General features: G+C 51.4%; 6 protein-coding genes across 6 annotated transcripts; 2 read left to right on the top strand and 4 right to left on the bottom strand.

The window, feature by feature from the left end:
• Nucleotides 1–908: 908 nt before the first annotated feature.
• NCS57_00311900 (PKS-ER domain-containing protein) lies at nt 909–2,006 on the bottom strand (the record flags this gene model as incomplete). Its single annotated transcript, XM_053053131.1, has 3 exons — nt 909–1,191; nt 1,242–1,674; nt 1,724–2,006. The coding sequence occupies 3 exons, from the start codon at nt 2,004–2,006 to the stop codon at nt 909–911; spliced, it is 999 nt and encodes a 332-aa protein (XP_052918377.1).
• Nucleotides 2,007–3,765: 1,759 nt separating this feature from the next.
• On the top strand, nt 3,766–5,595 carry NCS57_00311800 (PAD domain-containing protein; the record flags this gene model as incomplete). The annotated part of the gene is made up of 1 exon (XM_053053130.1): nt 3,766–5,595. The coding sequence occupies one exon, from the start codon at nt 3,766–3,768 to the stop codon at nt 5,593–5,595; it is 1,830 nt and encodes a 609-aa protein (XP_052918376.1).
• Nucleotides 5,596–5,742: 147 nt separating this feature from the next.
• Nucleotides 5,743–7,565, bottom strand: NCS57_00311700 (uncharacterized protein; the record flags this gene model as incomplete). Its single annotated transcript, XM_053053129.1, has 2 exons — nt 5,743–7,291; nt 7,345–7,565. 2 exons carry the CDS (start codon nt 7,563–7,565, stop codon nt 5,743–5,745), a joined length of 1,770 nt encoding a protein of 589 aa, XP_052918375.1.
• A 2,875-nt stretch (nt 7,566–10,440) lies between these two features.
• Nucleotides 10,441–11,570, bottom strand: NCS57_00311600 (TauD domain-containing protein; the record flags this gene model as incomplete). The annotated part of the gene is made up of 2 exons (XM_053053128.1): nt 10,441–11,315; nt 11,366–11,570. 2 exons carry the CDS (start codon nt 11,568–11,570, stop codon nt 10,441–10,443), a joined length of 1,080 nt encoding a protein of 359 aa, XP_052918374.1.
• A 1,417-nt stretch (nt 11,571–12,987) lies between these two features.
• Nucleotides 12,988–15,544, bottom strand: NCS57_00311500 (uncharacterized protein; the record flags this gene model as incomplete). The annotated part of the gene is made up of 4 exons (XM_053053127.1): nt 12,988–14,420; nt 14,485–15,025; nt 15,085–15,230; nt 15,289–15,544. The coding sequence occupies 4 exons, from the start codon at nt 15,542–15,544 to the stop codon at nt 12,988–12,990; spliced, it is 2,376 nt and encodes a 791-aa protein (XP_052918373.1).
• A 6,125-nt stretch (nt 15,545–21,669) lies between these two features.
• Nucleotides 21,670–22,803, top strand: NCS57_00311400 (FR47 domain-containing protein; the record flags this gene model as incomplete). Its single annotated transcript, XM_053053126.1, has 5 exons — nt 21,670–22,268; nt 22,316–22,389; nt 22,435–22,469; nt 22,522–22,694; nt 22,746–22,803. The coding sequence occupies 5 exons, from the start codon at nt 21,670–21,672 to the stop codon at nt 22,801–22,803; spliced, it is 939 nt and encodes a 312-aa protein (XP_052918372.1).
• Between the last annotated feature and the right edge of the window lie 155 nt (nt 22,804–22,958).

Here is a 22,958-nt window from a genome sequence, read left to right as displayed (position 1 = left end):
TTTATATCTGTATTCGTCCCTTTTAATCACTGTCAGGTTTGAAGTTGTTCTTGACACAATGGCATGTCGAGGATGTTGCTCTCTGACGCATGAGCTTTGATTCACTGATGAAAACCTTTTATCTCTAAACATACAACAAGCAGTAGTGAGTCAGATGAAGACTGAGGAACGCATCATCAGCATCTCGACTCTTGACTGAATCACAATATCAAAACAAGTATAAATTATCTAGTTTCTCCCAACCTTGGTCCCATCTTTCTCTCCGTAAACAAATGAAACCTTACCATCGACAATAAAATCCCAACTAACCATCTCAGCCTAGAAAAACCAAAGCTCCTCAGACTTGGACAAAGCTCATCCTCAAAACCACACACCGCCACCATGTGTGTCATCTTCTGGCGTGAGCAAGTGTGCCGACGGTGCATGAAGACCCTCCACAAGACAGAGACAAATCGGAATAAGTGCAAGAAGTTCCTAGAGGGCAAGGGATGTTTCAGTGACGAGTACTCCAACTGCGACTGGGTCGAGGGACCTGACTGCCCGACGTGCGGGCCACAGCTGGAGGAGGAGGATAGGAAGAAGAAGAAGCAGAAGAAGTAGTGAAAGGAGAGTGACATGCTACTGAGGAAGGGGATATTGGCTACTGGAAGTTGAGTAACATGCGTTGATGTAATCTTAATGAATTGACTGGATTCCAAACTTGACGGCCTAGCAAGCTTTCCATCCGTTGCCGCCCTCGAGAATACAGATTGAGGGTTTCGTACACGAGCTGATGAACATTCATGGGGAAACATAGGTGTACAACACAGTGTTGGCTCCAAGCCCAATATTGCATTAGCATAACGACATCTCTAATTCTATCATCGCTTTTCCTCAACATTCCACACCCCAACGCCTCATCATCGCATTTACTCCTTAACCAAAACAGCCCTGTACCTAACCTTGCCCTCCTTCAGATCATGCAGAGCTGACTCGATGCCCTCCTCGTTCAAAGGATATGTCATGATTGTAGGCTTAATGTTCTTGCGGGCAGCAAACTCGAGGAGCTTGCGGGTGCTGTCGCGAGAGCCGACCAGGGAGCCCTGGACTCGGATTCCCTTGAGGGAGAACTGGGTCAGGGGGACTGGTGTGGCTTCGAGGCTGGCTGTGAGGGGGTAAATGATGCCATCCGTGTCCACAAGAGGAACCAGGCTGCAGTTGTTAGTGATTGTTATTCGTGATTGAAAAAAATGTTTACATACCTGGCGTAGTCAACGTTTGCGCTGCCGCACAGAAGCAGGTGCTTGACAGGCTTGAAATCAGCCGGAGCCTCATCTCCAGACTTGAAAACATGGTACTCAGCAGCACCATACTCCATAGCCTCCTCCCTCTTTGACTCGGAGCTCGATAGGACGACAACCTGGCATCCCATGGCGGCGGCAATCTTGATGGCCAAGTGGCCAAGACCTCCGATGCCCATCACGGCCACGCGGTCGTCGCAGCGAACGCCATACTTGGTGAGAACGGTCCAGACGGTTGAGCCGGCGCACATGAGAGGAGCGGCGTCGGCTGAGTCGTAGCCGTCGGGGATGGGAACAACGCACTTGGCGTCCCAGACGGCACCGTAGCTGAAGGATCCATTATCGGTATCGGCAAAGCCATAAATCTTTCTCTCTCTGCAGTACTGATCCAGATCTGTACTTATGTCAGTGTGTTGATCCTTCATCTTGAGTTAGAGCCTTACCTCTGCAGCAGTTATCACAGCTGCCGCAAATCTCATGCGTATACCCAAAACCAACTCTATCGCCAACCTTGACAGTGTTGACCCCAGAGCCAACCTCACGAACAACACCAATTCCCTCGTGGCCTAGCGCAATGCCACTCGGCTGGTAGAGCTTATCCGTTCCACAGACGCCAGAGTGCGTCGTCTCGATAAAGACCTCGTGGGGCTGAAGATCGCGCTCAACGCTGTCGGAAAAGATCTTTCCCTCAGGGGAACCGCGGAAGACGTTGAACTTGAGAGCCATTGTTGCTTTTGTTTGTAGTATATTATTTACTGGATGTTTTGCTCTCCAAGACTTTGAAAACTGGCTACGAGTTTATATAAGGGGTAAAACTCTTATCTTCCCTGACGTAACCCGGCACCACCATCAGTCGATCAACAAGGATACCGCATAATTTGTCATCTCAGATTTATGTAGAACACTCGAAGTCTCTTCGAATCTTCCCTGAGCGGATCCCCTTCGGTGTAAATGTGGAAACTTGGGGCTCTCCATATGCCTCGGTCCGGCTTTTGACTACTTGAAACAAACTCAGCGCCGGTCAAGAGGCCAATGAGATGAAGCGCATGGACCTCATCTGACATGTTAGTGCCGGGTCCCCGAACAAGCCGGACGCGGCGTCTATCCGGATGTGTTAAGACCTCCGGCTCGAAACGTATTTGAGGCGACAGTCTGTTGGGGGACCTGAATTTGCAACCCGCTTGTTTTTTGCCCCGTAGCAATGCATTGCCAGATTCCACGTGGTATCTGACTCGCGGGAGTCGCGGCTTTGACGGAAGGTCGCTAGTCGCCCCGAAATAGGAAGCGGATCCGGTCTTGAGATTGAATCGCCTGATTGAGTGGCTTGTGTCGTTTCAAATGATCGACTTGACTAGCATGTTCCACCAGTTGGTTAACTTGCACGTTGCCTGGGTTACTCTGCCTCTAGTCAATGCGAAGTAGCCAACCATGACGCTAGCATCCACCCGGAACATTGTGACAAGAAGAATAAATTAGCATTGCACAAGAGAATTGATTGGAACATAAAACTGACATAGAATTGGATCCTCCAACAGAAGAACTGATTGGCTCCCACTTAGTAGCCATCACCCAGGTCTGAGATCTTAGAGAATGCATCGCAATGAGAGTAACAAATAAGAACAACATTTTCCCAAATACACACAAGGGAAAATCATCAAACAAAGGGATATATGAAAGCACATTGACCTATTCACAACTTATCTTAATCTACCTGATTCTACGGTCTTCTGGCTCAGTTATCCCATCAAAGGCTGGGCTTCAACTATAGCAAAGAGCACATTATCAACACATATAGCATCATATCCCAATGCTAACACAGCTACCTGAGTCTAATCTCTGCTTCCACTTCATACATCGCCCAGTTAAGAATCAGGCCCTCTACTCCATCACCCTTGATAGAGTTACGATGTTTATGATTTCTCAGTGCACTATTCCTCCAATGCATAGACTTTCGCACATTATTTCCTTCAGCCAGGCTCATCGATCCAATTCCCTTGAAGCAATCCTTGGTCAAGTTGACAGAATAGGTGTTCACCAGCCACAGCCGCCGGGACGTGATGAGAACAGACAGGTGAAGAATCTCTAAACTTGTTATAAGTAATACAAAGCCAATTATTCTCCCGACTTGAAGTAAGCAATACTAAAAACCCCGAAAGTGCGATTCTCGTATTCTTCGTAATACCGTTATCCCCATAGCCACAGCAGGTCTTGGCCATTCATATTACCGCTTTGGGCAACTGATCGACTCAGCCATCCCAACACCGCCTCTCAGGTTGACGTACTCTAATGAAGCAGCTTGTAAACTACAATTTGGCCTAAATTGGTAATTTTATTTCAATTGCGCAGCTGTCTAGATAGTACGCTGTTGAACACATCGTGAAAGTATTGTCTCTGAGAGGATATAAAGGTAGGTTAACAGACACGAACTGAACCAAACATCTCAACACAATCCATTCACTCACCGATTCTCATCTCAAAAGACACCATGTTTTTATATCTTCACCTTCGGCATTTATTGCTGGCTCTTTTTCTTGGCATCAATGCCGTATTGGCCACGCCAAATTTCAACCCACAGATTCTGGCCGACACCAACCGTGACGGCATCATCAACCGGCTCGATGCTGCAAACAAGCACATCTGGACTTCCAACCGCGGCGCGATATTCCTCCCCAACATAGGAGATCAGCAACATCGCTGTCCAGGTGTTGACCTTGTGAAGCAATCTCTCAGTAACTTTGAGCTGGCCGCCTGCAACGACGCATCCGGAGACCGTCTCCTCACCCCTGAATATGCAGCTCCTCTCAAGACTCTTCCGCTGAAGAACTTGAGCCAGAATGTTATCGGTTCTATCTACACTACTCCCAAGTCCGCCCTTGGCCGGGTTCGAATTTTCTGGCAGAGTCAAGATTCTTCAGACTGGTCCTTGGTCGACCCGCAGATCACCTTCAACGCGACAAGTCTTGCAGCAGGCCTCACCCTGGCCATCGACGGGCGAGAATTGGTGACTGACTCTTCGATTTGGGATGGACTTGTAAACATCACATTCAGCGTAACTGACGGGAACGCAACCGCAAGCGACACTGTGGCTATGAAACAGGCCCCCGTGCTGATCCATCACCACTTACAAGCCCCTCAAGTGGTTCTCAGTACCGATGGAAACGTCACCTCTTCGACTTGGCAGACCAGCTTCATCGACTCCATCCAACGCACCCTCGACAGTCTTGATCAAAGCCTTCCCTTCGTACTGTTCAACGAAACAGGTGACATCTGGGCCCAAGACTTTCTCGAACCTGGATACGCAAGCATGCCCGGCCCCGGCGAGCCAATCTCCATCCGCGTACTCTTGCGGTCTGCTCAGTCAGGACGCGCCGCAGGACGCCAAGTCTTTTCTCGCCTGCGAGGTCCTGGCATAGGAGGCTTCCAGCCAGGTCTCGGTTCAGGCTTTGGCCACGAGGAGATCAATTCTGGAGGCAACTTTGAGACTATCCCACCATACACCTCAAGAACGGGAGTCGAGTACAAGAGCGGACGAGTTATCACTGGGAAACACTTCGACAAATATCCAGCAGAGTCGATGGTCAATTTTTTGGAAGCTCAGGGTGTTCAGAAGCCATTGGTCCTCGAGACTGGGTGGCTTGCTGTCGGACATGTCGACGAACTGGTTCAATTCGTTCCATACGACAACGAACTTGGCTTTACCATTGCTATCGTTGATACACTTTCAGCTTTCAGTCTCTTGGAGACGGCTTGGAAAGACGGCCATGGTGATGCAAAAGTCATCAGTTACAATGGAGACATGACACCCGACAACGAAACCATCTTCATCGATCCAGAGGTCCGGAATCTTACAATCAAAGATTTACTCAACGACAAAGACTTTATCGCCATTAACGACTACGCACAGAGCTTCATCAACGAAACCCTCGACCTCCTTCTTGTAGAAGTTCCCCTGCCCGAGTCAGATATCCTCCGCGTCCCTACGCTCTGGAAAGACGTCACCTATCCCTGGCCCAACACCCCAGATGGCCATCCTCTACGTCTCAACAGGGCTCCTCCGGGAGAACGCCAGGTCAAGTCCTTCTTTCCACAGTCTATCAATGGGTTGGTCCTCGGACATGACTACCTGACGCCCAAGCCGTGGGGTCCTGTCATTAACGGCCGGGATATTCTCGAGGAGGTTGTTAAAGACGTGTATGCCAGGGCCAATATGACGGTTTGGCTGATCGATGATTACATGTCTCATCATGTTCGAGGTGGAGAGGTTCACTGTGGGACGAACACTTTGAGGGAGAAGGACGTTGCATGGTGGGAGTAAGATGCATCAATGTCGAGCCGTACCTTATCGGTCAACTACATCGCATGGCATTATAGATAGCATAGAAGTTTTGGTGTATCTTTATTACTGAACTTATCCACACTCCTTAATTTAATTCCCTTCTCAGCTTGGCACCGGCATATCCTCTTACCAAACCAGACCCTTGACCTGCTCAATCTTCTTCACGTTAATGTTCTTCCACATAATGACCGAGAATATCGTGATAGAGTAGAGACAAGTTGCCGCAATCAGCATCAAACGCTGTGTATCACCGTAGGCCTTGTTGATGGCGTCGCGAGTAGGCGATCCCCAAGGGTAGGAGGACTGAACGGTGAGATCACCATAGATGTTGGCGAATTCTCCCATGGCATCGGCTGGGAGGTACTTGGTGAGCTTGGCAGGGAAGATGCCAGTCCACATAGCAGCAGCGATAGCCAGACCAATGGCACCGCCAACGGAGGAGATCATACGCTCGACGGCCAGAATAGCAGGAATATCCTGGTGTTTAGAGACAGCCATGACGGTCATTTGTTCGCAGATGACAAGGATACCACCACCAAAGGCGATGAAAATTTGGCACATGACGATGTAGCCAATGTGAGAGTCGGGCTGACGGAAGTGAATCATGAGGCCGACTCCAAGGATAGTGAGGGGAACGCCAAAGTAGAGGGCCTGCCACTTGAGACGACCGTTGATGCGGATGATGACTCCCATGCAGAGGGCGCAGAAGCAAGAGCCGACTGTATAGATGTTGGTGATGTAACTGGCGTGGGCGATAGACTCGCGGAAGACCACAATCAGGAATGAGTAGAAATAACTATCCCAGATGTACCAGGCACAGTAGATACTCGCCACCATAGTAAAGGTGAAGAAGACGGTCCTGTTGTTGATAAGGTACCATGGAATAAAGGTGGTGGGGGCAAGGAACCTCTCCCAGGCGGCAAAGGCGATGACCAAAAGTCCACCAAAGATCAAGAAGCAGATGATCAGGGGAGACTTCCAAGTGTTGGACTGGTAAGAGTACAGCGAGAAAGCCAAAAGGAACAGCGACAAACCGGTGATGATGAGCAACAGGCCAACGACGTCGAATTCCTTGAGGTAGTAGACCACGGACTGGGAAAAGGTACGATTGCTAGGCTCGCGCTTCACTAGACCCTGCTTGACAGCCTGGCTCTGGTAGTACCAGAAGAGACCGCATAGGGGGAGAGTGACGACGGGGTAGACGATGGCCCAGAGACCGAGACCCCAGCGGAATCCAATGTGCTCGTAAGCGTGTTGAGCAGCAGGACCGTACGCCCATACAGTGGCAAGATACGGCGAAGAGGCAAAGGCAATCATGAAAGCTCGACTCTTAAGCGACGAAGTATCGGCGATAAAGATGGTCGTCGTAAAGTCGATACCCGTGTATCCCACGCCGTAGAAGACCTGGGCAGCCGCATAGGTCCTGACGTTGTTGCAGCCTGCCATCATGATGATGCCGATAGTGACGATGAAGATCATGATACTGAAGGACTGAGGTCGGCCCCAAAGGTTCATGAGCTTGGCATAAGGGAGGATGATGAGACCTGACACGAGGTTGGAGACGATGGACGTGGTGGCCGTGAGGGAGTGAGACTGGAAGCTACTGGTGACGAATGGTGTCAGGGTGCTGATGATACCAGACGAAAAGGCCTGGATGAAAGAGATGAGCCAGATACTAGAAAGCTCATGTTAGCAACAGTATGGATGAAATGCAAGTTGTAGACTTACAGAAGGTAGGCGATGATCAAGTGCTTCCTCGTCCAGACCTGAGTCATGGCCCGAACAGCCTGGACACCCTGATCAAGCTCACCATCAGACTTTTCCTGCTCAAAGTCCGCAGCAAGCGTCTCCTTGTCCTTTGCAGCAGCTTCGTCATCATTGCTGGCACGAGCCGGCTCCTCGACGACAGGAGCCTCCTTGATGGGGTTGCGGAAGACGTTGAACCTCATTGTGTTGACGGAGTAGATGAGGACGATGATGGACGATCAGATAAGATGAGACAAACAGTATGCATTATATATCAATCAGCATCCCACTCGGGCAGGCCAAGCTTTGCCAGCCCTGTCGGGTACTCTACACCATCCCCCTGCCCAACACAAAGCTCTAATTTGACGATAAACGCATCCCATTGGGTCCAGAACTAAGCGATCATCTAATCCGGGTATACCGTTCGCACGATGCGTGGCATCTCCGCGAGCGAGAACTTTTTTCTCTCCCAAAAAGGAGTCTCGATGCTCCATCCAAGCGGTTAAGACGGCATGTCCAGGTCCACCCCACGACCATCCGTGGATCGCTTGTCTGGTGCCAAGTGGAGATGTAGAGTAATTTGGTCTGAAACGGGCATGGTTGATTGATCTTATCAGATGATCAGCAAGGACAAGAAAACAGTTCGTCCCAATCGACCGGTCTGGGAGCTCGGACGGGAGGGGCTTCGGAGCTTTCGCAACCTTGCCGCATTTCCGTGATCAAGACTGAATGTCAACGGATTTTCTCCTTTTCAAGAGTCTAGAATTCAGGCAAAGGCTGTCAATGATGGAGTGTTCTATTGCGTGCAGCTTGGACAAGATCGTGATCAGCTCACCATCAAGGACTCGAAGAGCATGTCACCATTAGCTCGCAAAACCTTCTTCCGGACCCTCCGAACGATGCCCTCGCGTCCACAACGTGGGGGAACCCGCCGAGATACCTCCATACCATCACCAAGGGTACGATTACTACGCGTCGAGTCTTGGTGGGCTACCTCCTCGACTTGGCAGCCCTATGGGCTGGGCGCCATGCAAACTCTGGGTTCTCACGCGTCAAGTGAGACCCGCAGAGCAGGGAACTCCTAGTCATGTTCTCGGGAATAAGATCCAGAACGAGCCATCGTCGCCCGCGCCGCGTGCTGATTATTAACTATTGACGGTAGGGCTCGTTTTGTCTGGATCCGTGGTATCCCACATCCCGAGGGGAGAGGGCATGGTTGTTCAGAAGTTACGTTACATCGTGGGACGGACAAAGTGCTTCCAAAATCCGAGTGTTGTCAAGAAGGATCTCCCAGGTCTTGAGAATTTCTAAGAGCGAAGAGCAATCATATGCGTGGCGATGAAGCATAGAATAGAGAGAGAGTTTTTGAGATCCCCCCATGAGTGTGAAGAGATGTTCAGGCATCGATCAGCGCTATTGCCGTTCATCGAGGCTCCAATGGAAGGGGGTCGGTGACATCGCTCGGATAGTGGGTAACCAGGGTTATGCCAGCGCCGAGATTCATCAGGATGTGATCGTCTAGCGTATTGAACTGCGAACACTTACGCAGGGATGACTTGGAAATAAGTGAAGTACCCAGGCCATGGATATCTTAAAGAGCAAGCCCAAGACAAAAACTCTGAGCAACTCGATCCCCAACTCCAGTACGACCTAAACAACGAAACCACCCGGCTACAGGATCTTGTTATATGACTATATCACTCCAAGGGGATCCTGAGACATTACAAAAGTCTATAAGTACATTCTCTCTGCATCTTGTGATCTTTGCAGAACTCGCCCGCCAGCAGGTCCATCGAAAAATCGGATGGCTGTCTCACATTCAAGCACCACGGCTAAGTCGATAGCTAGAATCAAGAATTGGGACTTGGTAGGGCTAGGATTACTGAAAGACTCCTGCTTTAAGCTCCGCTGTGACGATTGTGTATCTTCTTTTGGCATGTAATTCCAACAAAGGCGGCAAGGTGAAAGAAGACCCGGTGACCTTGCTATCGTCACTGAACCGTTCATGTGCACTGCCATCTCTCACATCAAATTATACATCAGATCATCTCTTTTCAATCTTTTATGTGTTTTGAAACCAAAAGCTGAGCCGGTATCAAGATGGATGCCTTGTGGTGTTTCGATCCAAGAGGTCCCTCAACACTCGACTGAAGCCTCATCACATCCTTCATCCAGATAGTGTGAAGCATTTTGTCTCCTTATTTGAACAGATGAGCAATGTTGATTAGCGATTTTAGGCATTCACTGTATCGCGATCGCGTCAATCCGATGCCGTTGGTCCTGCGCCAGGTGGGGGGTTCAACTCAACAGATCTTAAGAGGGAAAGAAACAATATAGCCCTAGAGTTTCAGTCCAGATTTTTAAGCATCCCATCAGTAGGTAAAATACACTTCGTAATTGCGAGCATCTCTGTGGGGTGTGATGATCCTCATTCTTGTCAACACGCCTGTCTCGACCCAGGTCACGCGTTTCAGAAATAAGGCTTTCAGAAGAGCCAGACTGTGAGTGTGTTGCTGGCTTTTTATACGGCTTCGGATCCTTGATGCCGATATATCTATTAGTCTGCCTGTGTTAGGATGTAACACTATAAAGCGTCTCCTTCCAGCACGTTGGGCACTGAATCACAAAAAATGACATCCACCCCAGATGTCCATGTCATCGAATACTTAACAGGTTGTTGCCAATCGTCTTCCATCTCCAATATATAGTTCTTCACTTTGCTCTTATATACTCCTGAGAACTGGAGCAAGAGCCATCTCGTCATAAGCTGCCATGAACCTTTAGTCGGTCCAGCCACAACAGACTGTCAAGCTAGTCACCTCCATTCCTATCAGCGATATTCTTAGTGGCACTAGACTTCTCCCAGTCAATGATTTCATCTTAAAATTAGAGAATCACAAGTTACTCAGGAAAAGACCTTCGTGGTTGAGCCAAGCCACGTCGTCAAGTCTTGCAAGCTAGTTGAGTTGTATCACGGTTGACTCATATGTAGTCACTCTGTTACTTCCCAGACCATACCAAAACTTGACAATAAATATCTCTTCAAAGCGCTTCCTACTCAATCCTATATCTCGTTGCTTAATTCGCCTCCGCCTGCAAAGTCTCCCTCTTCGAAGCACTCTTCGGATCAAAATAAGGCCTCTCCCCAACTCCCACAACCCTATTCCCAAACCGATCACCCAACCCATCATAGTCAAAAGTCGCAGAGTGAAAAACACTCCTGTTATCCCAAATCGCAATGTCATTCGGGTTCTCCCACCGCAGCCGCACCTGAATCGAGTGGTCCTTTGCCACAAGATCATAAAACCACTTGAGGAGGTTTTCGCTCTCTTCGGCTGTCACGTCGTTGATGTGGCCCACGTGTGCGCCGATGGGAAAGACACTCTTCCAGCCTGTTACGGGGTTTGTTCGTACGACGGGGTGGATTGCACGGAGTTCGCGGCCGACGTTGTCAGGAGATCCGCGTGGTTTGTCGTACAGTTCGAAGCCGGAGCGCTCGGCGACCTTGGCAAAGTTGGGCTGCTCAAAGGTCGCCGTTAGTCCCTCGAGGAACTTTTGATACGCCGGGCTGAGGTGGTCGTAGACGTCGTAGCCAGAAGCCCAGAGCGTATCGCCGCCAGTCTTGGGCAGCTCAACGAGCCTCAAGCTCGTGTAATCAGCAGGAGCAGGCTCAAATGCAATATCGGAGTGCCAAATTTCATTGTTCCGCTTCGTGACGACGACACCGTTGTCTTGCGTCTTGCGGTAAAACTTAGCATGCTGCTTAGAGCTGATTATGCTGACCTCAAGGTCATCGCCACCAAGCTCACGCTCCGAATTGAGCAGCGGATGGATGTGTAGCGTCGAACTAGCCGGGCGACCCGTCAACTCTCCAAGACGGAGGATAAGCTTCTTCTGAAGATCATTTGTGAGATTATTTTGAGCGCGGAAGAAGACGACGCCGCGTTGAGAGACTGCGATGGGTCAGACAGCGACTCACGAGATTCGCCAAGGGGGAACTTACTCGTGATGGCTAGATCACGGATCAACTCATCCGAATTAGGGTCTTCAAGCCATTCAACCAAGTTCGCCTTGGGAAACTCGCGTCCAATGGCGGGAGTCACATCAAAGTGCTCATAATCCTTGAGAGCGCCCGAGAGCTTCAACGGCTCACGGCTCTGACTCTTGGAATGGACAGGAATGTCGGCTTCAACGGCAGCAGGCGCCATATTGAGTATACTGTCGAATTGTAATTGCTAGAGATGATGGTTCTCTTCCTGGGATATCGCAGTCTTCTTATACACAGAACAGATCATCTCAACGGGCGGGGAAGCAAACACTGCCAAGCTCTCGGCATGACCACCAATGACCCTCGGGTTTCGGTCTCTCCATGACTTGATTCGCTCATCACGACGATTGTTTCCTCATAGCGACACTCGCATGCAACATGTCGTGCTCCAATTGGAGTCATGTTAACTCGATCCCCTCAGAACCGCCAACAGAATGTCCTCGGCCAAGCAGATCGCGCCATCGGCGTCGAATACGAGCGGCAGATTCGCCTTCTGACAAAGCAGATTTGCGAGAAAAACAATGGCGACGGACTATCGGAAACACCATCAAATCCGAATGGGATAGCCAATTATCGCTGACTGACGAGAGCCAAGTTGAGAGGTTGCAGACACAGGTGTCATGATAGCGTGCGCGACATGGGCGATGCCTATAACGCAACCAGCACCGATGGCAGCTCCAGCAAATGCAAGAGATGATAAACTCAAAGGTCAAATTCACTTATAATACGTACATAAGATGCGAAAAGGGGCAAAATCGCAGCGTCTCTCTCAACCAACTACAACCAGGGCTCAGTCAGCGGAAGTCGGATATCGCGTGCCAGACAAGCCTCAATAATTAATTAGACGCACGACTCAGGGACCGGATTAACAGCGTTGTCCGAAATATTCCTTCTTATCTATCGTTATTGCATTCTTAATTCCGCGCTTTGGCATAAAAGACATGAAGCAATCCATCCTGACAAGCACGTGCTACGCGATCGTCAACACCAAACTCATTCATCCACCAATGCAAACTTCCTTCACAATCATACTCATACCGGCAAAACACAATCAGGAAGGTAGATTAATCTGCATATCATCACCCCACGCAATGCGACACTACACACGGCGAAGAGTCACAGTTCCGTCCGCGCGGTATCTGCACCCTCTCCGCTACCGCCTTGCATCCAAGCTCGCCATCTAATCGCCATCTGACGTAACTCGTATCTCATACCATTCGCAAATCAGGACAGACAGTATTCTTGTGCTCGTTATGTCATCATTTAGTTATGCTACTATGATCTTGTGCCGACCAGGGCCAGGACAGACGTGTAAACACTATACAGCAGGCATGGTATAAACTGACAAACATTCCAATCGACTTTCCATGCAGAACAACGAACTGGATAGGGGGGTATTGACATGATATCGCCGGACAACTTCTAAAGGCGACGTGAAACCAGAAAACAAAATCCACTCAAAGGCATGAGCCGCAAACCCCCATTGCATAGACCCCTCATAAACACCGCTCAATGCCCGTAAAACGACAGAATTAGATAATAGTAAATCGTAGATGGTAGAAAGCAGGCTGGCGCAATTAGTGCTGCTTGGTCTCGGCGTTGGAGATGGCAGCGTCGACAGCCTCCTGCAAGTCGAGGTGGAAGTAAGGTCGGTTGAGACCCTGCACAGCGACCAGGCGCGAGTGGGAAGGGTCCCTTGACGCGCCCTTCTCCGACAACTGGCTGTTGATGGAATCGTCAATAGCCTCAATGTCCTGGCGGACAGGGGAAATCTTGGCCTTCTCGTCAAAAGCAGCAGCCGTGGCAGCGCTGTCGGAGCCACCGAGATCAGCAATGCTGAAGATGGCCTTCCATTGACCAGCACCATCCGATTCGCGGGGTGTTCGGAAGCCAAAGCCAGCAGCCGCCAGGGCGCGCTTGGTCCAACGGTTCTCAATGTTGGCAAAGTGCCAGTCAACAATCTCGGGCGCAGCAAACTTGTCAAGCTGATTGCGCACATCAATCAGAGCCTGGATAGAAGTGACATCGACGTTGTTAACAGTGGAGAAATCAAAGATAACAGCCTTGAGGATAGGGCGCTCATCGTTGGTCTCAAGCTTGATGTTGCGGGGCTCGCCATCGTTCCAAGGACGGTCACCCAGTCTACCCAGGAGAGCGGGGTTGGTCCTGCGGCACTCGGCAAAGATGGTCTCGGTAAGGTGGTTGAGGTATCGCGAGGCGTTGGGGTAGTTGAAGCCCTCGGCGAAGCGGTAGATAAAGACACCAGGATAGGGGCTGTGGACAATGACGTTGGGGTTGGAACCGTCGGCGTGATCGAGGGGAAGGAATCCAGCTCGGAGAGAGCTCTCACTCTCGTCAGCAGCGACCTCCTTGGCAATGGATCCGGGGCTTGAGGTTCCGTTGCTGATATTGGCCTTCATGGTTCGGATGCGGACAAGACCGAGGAAGCGGCCACGGGTCTGGAAGAGACGGAAGATGACAACAGCGAAAGAGATCGAGACGGTGGTGTAGATGCCATTCTCAATGGTAGAGAAGACAGTGACCAAGACACCGGCGAAGAAGATGACCACCTCAATGGGAGAGACGCGCCAGAACTGGTACACAACCTTGGGAGGGGTGATGACATCTCCGACGGCGTGAATGATGACACCAGCGAGGGCCGCGTTAGGGATGTACCAGAAGAGAGCAGTGAGGGCGTAGAGAGCCAGGAGGACAACGATAGCAGTGATGACACCAGCGAAGGGAGTGCGGACACCAGCCTTAGACTTGATGGCAGTACGAGAGAAGGAACCAGTGGCGGGGTAGGCACCGAGGAAGGGTGCGAGCAGGTTGGTGACACCAATAGCGACAAGCTCCTGCGAGGGGTCGATGACGTAGTTGTTGATGCGGCCAAAGGACTTGGAGATGGAGATGTGCTCAATCAAGACGACGATGACGGCGGCGGGCAACTCGGAAGCAAAGGCCTTGATGATGCGGGGGTTGATCTCAGGAACGGCAGCGTGGGTGAAACCTGAGAAGCTGAAGTTAGTCACAAGGGTCTTCGGCACGTGGTACAGAAATATGCAGGGACTCACCGCTAGGAACATCTCCAACAACGCTGACTCTGGGCTTATCCCTGTGGTGGATGTTCATGCCAGCGCTGATAGCGACGTACAGAAGGATGACAAAGGCGGTTCGCAGAGTTGAGATGAAGAAGTAGAGCTTGGCACGCTGGGGCTGCTTCTTGGCGAGGAACGAGCAAAGACCACGGATGCCGTAGAGCATGACGAGAGAGCTCAGACCGAGGGCAGCGTCCAGCTTAGTCTTGGGAAGAGCCTTGAGGGTATCGATGGTGACTCGGTAAGGAGCGGCACGGGTGTTGACACCCTTAATGCCCATAAGCTTGGAAACTTGGCCGGCAATAATGTTGATGGCAGATCCTGTCATGAAGGCGCAGATGGAGGGCAGGGGAATGATCTCGACGATCCAGCCAAGTCGGGCGAGGCCGAGGAATGTGACAATCGAGCCAACAATAACAGCAAGAGCTGAAGCAACAATGTGGCCCTCAACATCAGGGATCACCTCCTGGGCATGAAGAACAATATTGCCCGTGACCTGAGACATGACAGCGACGGGCTGGAAAACAATGGTCAGCTGGGCTCGTTTGCGGGGTGCGGGGAGCATGTTTGACTTACTCCGATGGTGATATCCTTGGAGGTAGCAAAGAACCAATAGATGAGGACACCCATAAAAGAAGAGTACAGGCCATACTGAACGGGGAGTTGGGCGAGCTGGGCGTAAGCCATGGACTGGGGGACGACAACAGCGCCCACAGTGACACCTATCGGGGAGTCGAAGTTAGCGATGGATAATTCTCCCCGAGCGGCTAAACTACTCACCAGCAATGAAGTCACCAAGGAACCACACCCAGTTGTATTTGTGAATCCATGACAGGAAGGGGAACAGGCTCCAGAAATACTGGGCAATGCCGTGAGCAGTGGGAGTAATCTCGCTCAGGAACTCGCCAACGGTAGGCTCATACTCGATGTAAGGGTCGGCATTGGTGATGGACGGAGCCTTCTCCTCGGGCTCGTGATGGTCGGCGCCGATGAATTTTTCCAGGATGGACCTGTTGGGCTTGGCGGAGGACGTCATGGTGGACAACAATGCCAATCGAGTAGACAAAGAGGACAATTGCTGAAAAGAAGAGGTCAAGTCTCCAAGAACGGGGAGATGATGAGGTGGATTAGCAACGGCGGAGCGTGGCTATTTGAGTCGAAGGATGGTCGTGGAGCCGGATGCAGGCGATTCGGACTATCGCTCGGTCGGTCGGGCTGTGGCACTAACACCTAGCAGCTGGGCTGTCGCCAAGATGGGACAAGAGTCGGAGGGGGGGATGGGATGGGGCTAGTGACCGCCAATCCAAAAGCAACGGTCGACAGGAGGGTAGGACTGAAGAGTCGTGTGAGGGGATACGAGCGTTGCTGAGACTCGACCCGATGTGATGGAGGATGAGAGGATGAGAGGTTGTTGGATGCTCGAGAAGAGAGGCGAGGACGGGGTATAAATTTAAGTTTGATCGAGAGCTGGCCACCGACAGCGGCGATCCGGATGGAGTCGATGAAAGAGTCGAGTCGAGCATGGTTGCTGGTTGATGCTTGCTCGAGGCCACTCCCTCCCTAGCGGTGGACCCTTCTCCGTCCCATCCTCTCCATCAGCTCTTTTTTGGGAGACGCCCACGGACGTTTCGATACCATGCCCATCTTGCGTATTATTCTGACGAAATGGTCAGAGCTGTGCGTAGTGCACACCCGTTCAGCGCGCAGATGTCTGATGACCAGGGATCGACGAACACCAGGGCCTGGGGAGCGACATGGCCTGTGACGGCCCATGTCCACAAGCGACATGCTGCAGGCGCCTCCAAATTGTATCCTGTACTGCGTGTCCCAAGTACCGGCTCATGTGTCTCCTCGGAGCATCGCGCGGTGTGTGGCTGGACGTTTCCTCGCACACCCCCAGCTCTTGCTTTCAAACAGCCATGATCCGTGGGCCTCGTCAACTTCGGGAAGCCTGGTCGCGGAGAGGGCGGGAAGACGTGGGGAGTTGGGCGCAAGCCGGTCCTCTGCAAATTCGACCGGCGAGATTGCGTGCTGGCCAGGATCTGAGCATGTCATTGTTCGGCTCCGCCAAGAACCCACCCACATTCGCGTTGCCTCCGTGGGGCGGATGATGAAGCTGAACGCGGCTGTTTTTTTTGTAGATGGAATCTCCCCGAGAGGATCAGCAGCACAGGCTTCGGCTCACCTGTAGTATCTATAAAACCGCAAACACAGTCTGTCATCTCCAACACTCCCAAGGTTTCCTTCAGTACTCAATAGAGATGACAGCAAACTTTTCTCCCCGTGAGCAGACTCGACAAACAACGGATCCTTGCTAGACCACCCGCACGACGATATCGTCCCCGATTGCGCCATCGGCACCAAACCAATGACAGATAAAGAAGCCTTCTGAAGCGGGACGCTTTGGCCCGTTTCGGTTTGGTGGGGGCGGGCCTAGTTGAAGCCGCGTCGTGGGAGGTTTTTCTGTGACGAGCCAAAGGCGAAAAGCTGATTTGCCGCGCGGTGAAATCATTGGATCAAATTGGACCATGAACAAAAGATTTATCAGAGAAAAACATCACCGTACATGTGCGCCTCCATTTTGATGATGACATGAGATTGAGGGGGCGACAGTCCGAGGGCAGGGGAGACAGGGCAGGCACGGGGAGCGCGGGGAGTTCAGGTAGTAGCTTCCTCCCTGGCCGCGTGCATCTTGGTTTCCCCGAAAGTTCTTCTTTTCTGCATCGTTCCTTCTTCTCTCGGGGAGATTGTTTTGTCAGCGGCGGAAGGTAGCAAAGTCAATGACGGAAGGTGGCACGCACAATGAAAATTTGACCCTCAAACCCGACACTGCAATTAACTGCTATCATCTCCATCCTCTAATGACCAAATTTCACCATGACCACAACTCGCATCTACATTGCCTCATCACGGGCCATGACCCAACTCCCCGTGCAATCTGATGCCTTCCTCTTGAGGTCCCTGTAGCTGGTGTTTCGGCCCCACTTCCCCCAGGACCATGCACCACCGCTGCCACCAACGCAACACCAACCCTGCGATCGATACTCCCGCCAGAATGTCACCATCCATACACCCCCTTCTGTCACGGAAGCTGTACCGAAAGCATGGCGAACAAAATCTCTCATCACCAGTTTTCTGGGTTATCGAGTCCAGATTTGGCGGGCACGTTCCGCCGGCTCGTCGCCCAGCCCGACAGTCCACAACAGTGATTCGGCATCAACTCGCGATGACTCTTGTTTGACCATAATGGCACCATGCAATGCGACTCGAGAAACACAATTGGCTCACCCTTGTTTCCCATGGAAACTCTCACTCCCTGGATCGGCCATGTGCGCCAGATGCTACGCCCCGTCATCCATTCGCCAGAAGACGCAACCCCCTGGACAAGCGTGGAGGATCCCTTGAGTGAGACTTTGTAAGTGCACACCCAAATTAGTCTTGGCATCTAGCTTCCCAAGGCTGAGGTCACGGTCACGTATCGAGTCTAGATCCCAATAAACTACAGTTACTTTGCAGGAAAAAGCATGTCGACTCGACAGCTCTCAACGTCGAGTTGCCGATCTTCCATCTTGTCGATCCAGACCGAACTGGACGCTGTATCCAGCGCGCTGGGAATTGTCCGTCCATGGCCCAGACTCGCATTCGATGTTCCGGCGTGGGACAATTCGTCCGGGCCCATCACACTAGATCTGACGCAATGGACCCTGATGCATTGCTCTATCATAGTGTGTTGCGCCTCAACGCTTTCTGACCCTTTGCAGGCACACGGATCACCAACCTGGGTCGACCATGACCGTCTTTCACGCCAAAAAGGGATTCTCTGATGAGACCGCGTTGTCCGCCCCGTCATCATCACGGGCCATCGCCTCTCAGCTTGGAACGTCGGCCTTTCCCCGTCTTTTGCGGTTACGAGATCGAAATAGGATCGGTACCCTATTGTAGCTAGGAACACTGGTCGACGCGGTCGCCCCGGAGCACGTCATGAGGATGTTCGTCTCATCCCCACCTGCGCTGAACTCTCGTTGGCACACATGCTAGGAGCAACCTCGTTCATGAGCTCCCCTTTCATGCTTCTGCAGGTTTGATGGGGCTGACAGGCCGCCCATGCTCCGGGTCGTCGGACGAGCGCCGATGGTCCAGCTTGGCTGTGGGAAATGACTTGATCTAGAAGGCCCGTAAGCTAGGCCGCTCAAACTGCCAAGCGAGCGATGTAAGCATGCTTCACTACCTCCATCTGCTCCCGTCTTGTCCCCCCACGGCCAAGACATGCTCCGGCACAAGTTCCCGTCATGGCAACGGTTTGGGCGTCCTGGGCATCGCGATTATGCCTTGGCAGATGTGATGACAAACTCGGTGTGAAGCCATTGGCTTGTGACAGTCGCAAATGTCGATCCTCACATGACGAGACTTTTGGAGTCGTTGACGAATATGCGACAGCTCGGCGAGGAACCAACAATTGCACATTGCAATCCGAGCCCTGCGGTGACTGATTCCCTGCTCGCCTCCCTCGCCAAAGAGACAACTCCTGGTTTGCTTTTGTCGCTTTTGAGAAGGAGGGAGGGTAGGGGCGGAACCTGGTGCAGACGGCACCTAGATCTACCCTTGTCGCCTCCAGAACCAAGAGATTTAGTGGTGGTGTGGTGCCGGGGAGTCTGCATTTGGTGGCGTCGTGGACCTGGAGTCCCGGCGCCAGTTCAGTTCCGGCATCCCTCCTCTTGGCTCGCCTCTCTTTGGCTCGCCTTGGAGCGCTCGAGGTTCGCAGCTCAGAAGTACTTGGTACTCGTTCCCCTGCCGAGGCCCATGTACCCCCTTCCACGCGTTAGCTGCTCGGCGACGCAGGTAACCGTTGTCTTTACCGGGAATGCGGTAATCACCGAAGCCACCAGCTGCACGCGAGCACGTCTTCCCCTTGTTGTGAATCAAGCGGCTCTGTGTGGCTCACTCCCGTCTTTGCAGCGTCTTGGCAGCACACCTTTCTCGGCATCACGGCACACAACCCTGCGAGGCGACTGCACGACTGTCGAGATATTGGTGCTAATACGTGGGATTTGCTGCTTCAACTTCCAGCTTGGTAACAATCGGCTCCACCGAGTATGGTCTTAGAATCCCAGAGGCTTGCAAACTCTACTTCACATCAATTAGCTCAGGTTCCCATTGGACGCGAATAGCGTCGGCATCGCGAGCTGGACTCTCCACTTGCCACTATTGGTTGTCTTCCGCTGCATCGAGGCATGCTATCGACCGGCGGCAATGTTCGCGACCCGGCATGGCTCATCAGAGCCTTGTTGAGCTCGAAAAAAAAGAGCAATCGTGTCTCGTCTAGACAATGGCGTCGACAGCCACGGCGATGGTGAAAGACGGGCAGACAACCAGAATTGCCGCGATACCGAGATGATGTCGATCTAATCAACAATCACCGACTGAATGTCATCGATAAACCGGATGGATGCTCGCAGCAATCAGGAAAGGTCGACGAGGGAGTCCATCGCGTGCTGCACGCGTGATGGGGATTGGCTTTGCCTGTGATTTTACCTCATAAGCAGTGTTCATTAAGCTTATTCAGACCCACATACGCTATCCCCAGCATTATCTGACATTCCTGTTGCCCTGGTCGTTCGATCTGGCTGCCTCCGAGTCGCGTGGTGTTGGTTGTCGTGGGTCGACGTCGGCGCAATACTGGAGTGAAGTTGAAAAAAGGACAATTCACGCAGCGGCTCAAGCTGCGTCGAAAAGTTCCAAGGGCTCTGATTTGATCGGATCGGGCCGGGGCATTTTCCAGTGTCCATTTTACTGGGATTTCTCGGGGAGTTCATGTTCTCTCGGGGAGTTGGTGAGGGCACCCTTCGGGGAGTTGGGTGGGGATGGGCAGATGATCACCAAGTTGGCGTCGCCGATTCAGCTGCACGGGGGATGAAGTGAAGAATGTGGCAAAAGAGTACTTCAAGTTGGCTTGTAACGGTCCAAAGGGTGTGGACTTTTTTTGGTCTGGCCCAGACGAGGCGTTTGTGGTGTCTGAGGGTGACGATACGCCACCAAGGCGTCAGAGAGCATCGAGATCATCACGGCAGTTGAGCAGCCGAGGTGGTCTGCAGAGAGTGATTCCAATATTCGGAGATGACCAGTTCTTCTCCCTCTAGCCTGGATCTTGAGGTCATTTACTATGCACCTATTTTTTTTCAGCTCGACTTAGCTTTACACTCGAGGTTGCACAATTAAACTTGATTATTGCTTCTCTTAGAAAAAGCAATAAAGAATGGTTGATCACGTCCGATATGGCAAGATGCGATCACGACATACAGACTAGAAGGTAAAGTACGCAGCTGATGCCCAAACACTCTTTCGGGCGGCAATGGATCATCTTTGTTGTCAAACTGAGGCATCACGGCCATGTTCTAGGGTAGCTTGATGAGTGTGTGTAAGAACAGGTGACTTGGGACATTCATCAATTAGAGGAAGGTCTGTGGCCGGTAGCAATAGACGGTCTGGTTTGCTTGGTATCCATTGCTTGTGAATTAGTCTTTGCTGGCTGTATTCATACACTGGACCCCTTGCCCTAATGCTCTTTGTTTTCCCGACGTGCCTGGAGGGTTTGAATCTGCCCTTGAGAGGCATCTTCCTTGCCTGGATTATCAGATATGCCAGAAGCGGCTATTCCCACTTATTTCAACCATGTATGGTCGATTATGGCCCAGTTGCATCTGGGTTTATCATGAGAGTTTGGTCCATCCAAGTCCTTTAATCAGCGCTCAACAACTACGCAAAAAGAGAGATTTGCCTGGAACCTGCACCTAGAACAGTTAGGCAAACTGTGAAAGTTTTTGGTCATTCCATTGCTCTTCTACCCCCTTCCTTGTCTGCTTGTTCGCCATTTGCACGGTCTTGTCATCTAACATCCATGAACCCAAAGCAACACCACTACGGCCCACTCAACACATGGACTTGCAAAGCTGAAAGCATCTTGAAGCTGCATCACCATTGACTCATCCATGGCCATTATCGGAGGTGTTTCGCAAACTCATAAGCAAAAATCCTCCCAATTGACTCACTTCTCCGCACAAAGGCGTCACCTTCTTGGTATCCGACGTTTAGCCTTGCCGCGGATATGCCCGGTTCCTCACTATCTGACTGTGCCTCTTCAACTTCAACTGAGACATTATCATCATGGCTGAATACGCTCAAGTCTACTCTACAATTCCCGAGGGGCTATTGAAGCTTCTTAGTGATAATCTTCCCTATTCGCTTCCTTTGCTGCGACGGATACAGTTTACCAAGTTTGAGGGCGGGTTGACAAAGACTGCTAGAATTATTCTTGTCTCGGAACATGGAGACCTTGGGGGTGAGGCGCCGCCTCAGAGGTTCTCGGCTGCGTACCTCGATATTGGGGGTGGCCCGGATACGCAGATGTGGGTGTACTCGACAGTGGAGAAGTCCAGCGACCTAGACACGAAGGAAACCATCGTCTACGAGAGACAACTCGCAAGATTGGTAGATGAAGCCGTCAGAATCGCCAAGGAATACAACAAGGAACTTGCATATCCTAGTGCAGTTCTGCTAGGAACCATCCACGACACGACGCGTGCGCTCCTCGCAAAGACGGGACGAGTTGAGGCACGGGAAACAGGAGCCTACGACAAGTGGCTCTTCCAATATCAAGACATTCCCAACGACGAAACCAAGTTGCCAGAGGGGATGAACTGGGGAACTGCCAATGAGGATGATTGTGCAGTTGTCGTCTCGAGGACAAACATTCCACGGACAGTGTAGGTTGGGTTTATGATAGATGAGAGCGGAGCTAACTTGGATATAGCGAGGTTTTGAGCCGGATGCCGAGTTTGGTGATCAAACTCGACGACGGGACACCTATATCATGGGCATTCCTAGGTGCGTAGTAACTCCAGAACTCTCAACAAACATCTAACAAATTAGGTTTTGATGGCTCATTGGTCAGCCTTCACTGCGAGGTAAACACCCAACCAGTCCAACAAGTAACATCCAACTAATAAATGTCTCCAGGAGGGTTATCGTCGCCGCGGTCTAGCCAAGACCCTCGCCGCAAAGCTGTTTCGCGAAAAGTCGCGTGCTTTTGCTGATGATGGGTGGTGCTCTGCCGATGTGGCACCTGATAATGATGGAAGTCGGGGGATGTGTAAGAGGTTGAACGGGAAGCCTTACTGGAGGATTTCATGGTGAGTGTTGATATTCGTATGGATAGTTTATACGGGAACTGACTTTGGTAGGGTGTTGTTGTATGTTGGGGAGAAGCCGCCGGAGAAGCTGAATGGTGTGCAAAAGTGAGGACGTCTGGGTTGAGCGTAGAAGGAATATATTTCTTAGAAATGCTCTAGTACTAACTACCAGTCGTTGATGAATGAAGTAGACAAGTTGGAGCAAGGAACCGACTCATCTTTAAGGATGCCCACAAGCGCCTTCATTAGCATTATGTGATAACG

The sequence above is a fragment of the Fusarium keratoplasticum genome, chromosome 2 (genome assembly GCF_025433545.1).
Source record: "Fusarium keratoplasticum isolate Fu6.1 chromosome 2, whole genome shotgun sequence".
NCBI classification, from domain to species: Eukaryota; Fungi; Ascomycota; class Sordariomycetes; order Hypocreales; family Nectriaceae; genus Fusarium; species Fusarium keratoplasticum.
This window is presented reverse-complemented; position numbering and strand designations above follow the sequence as displayed.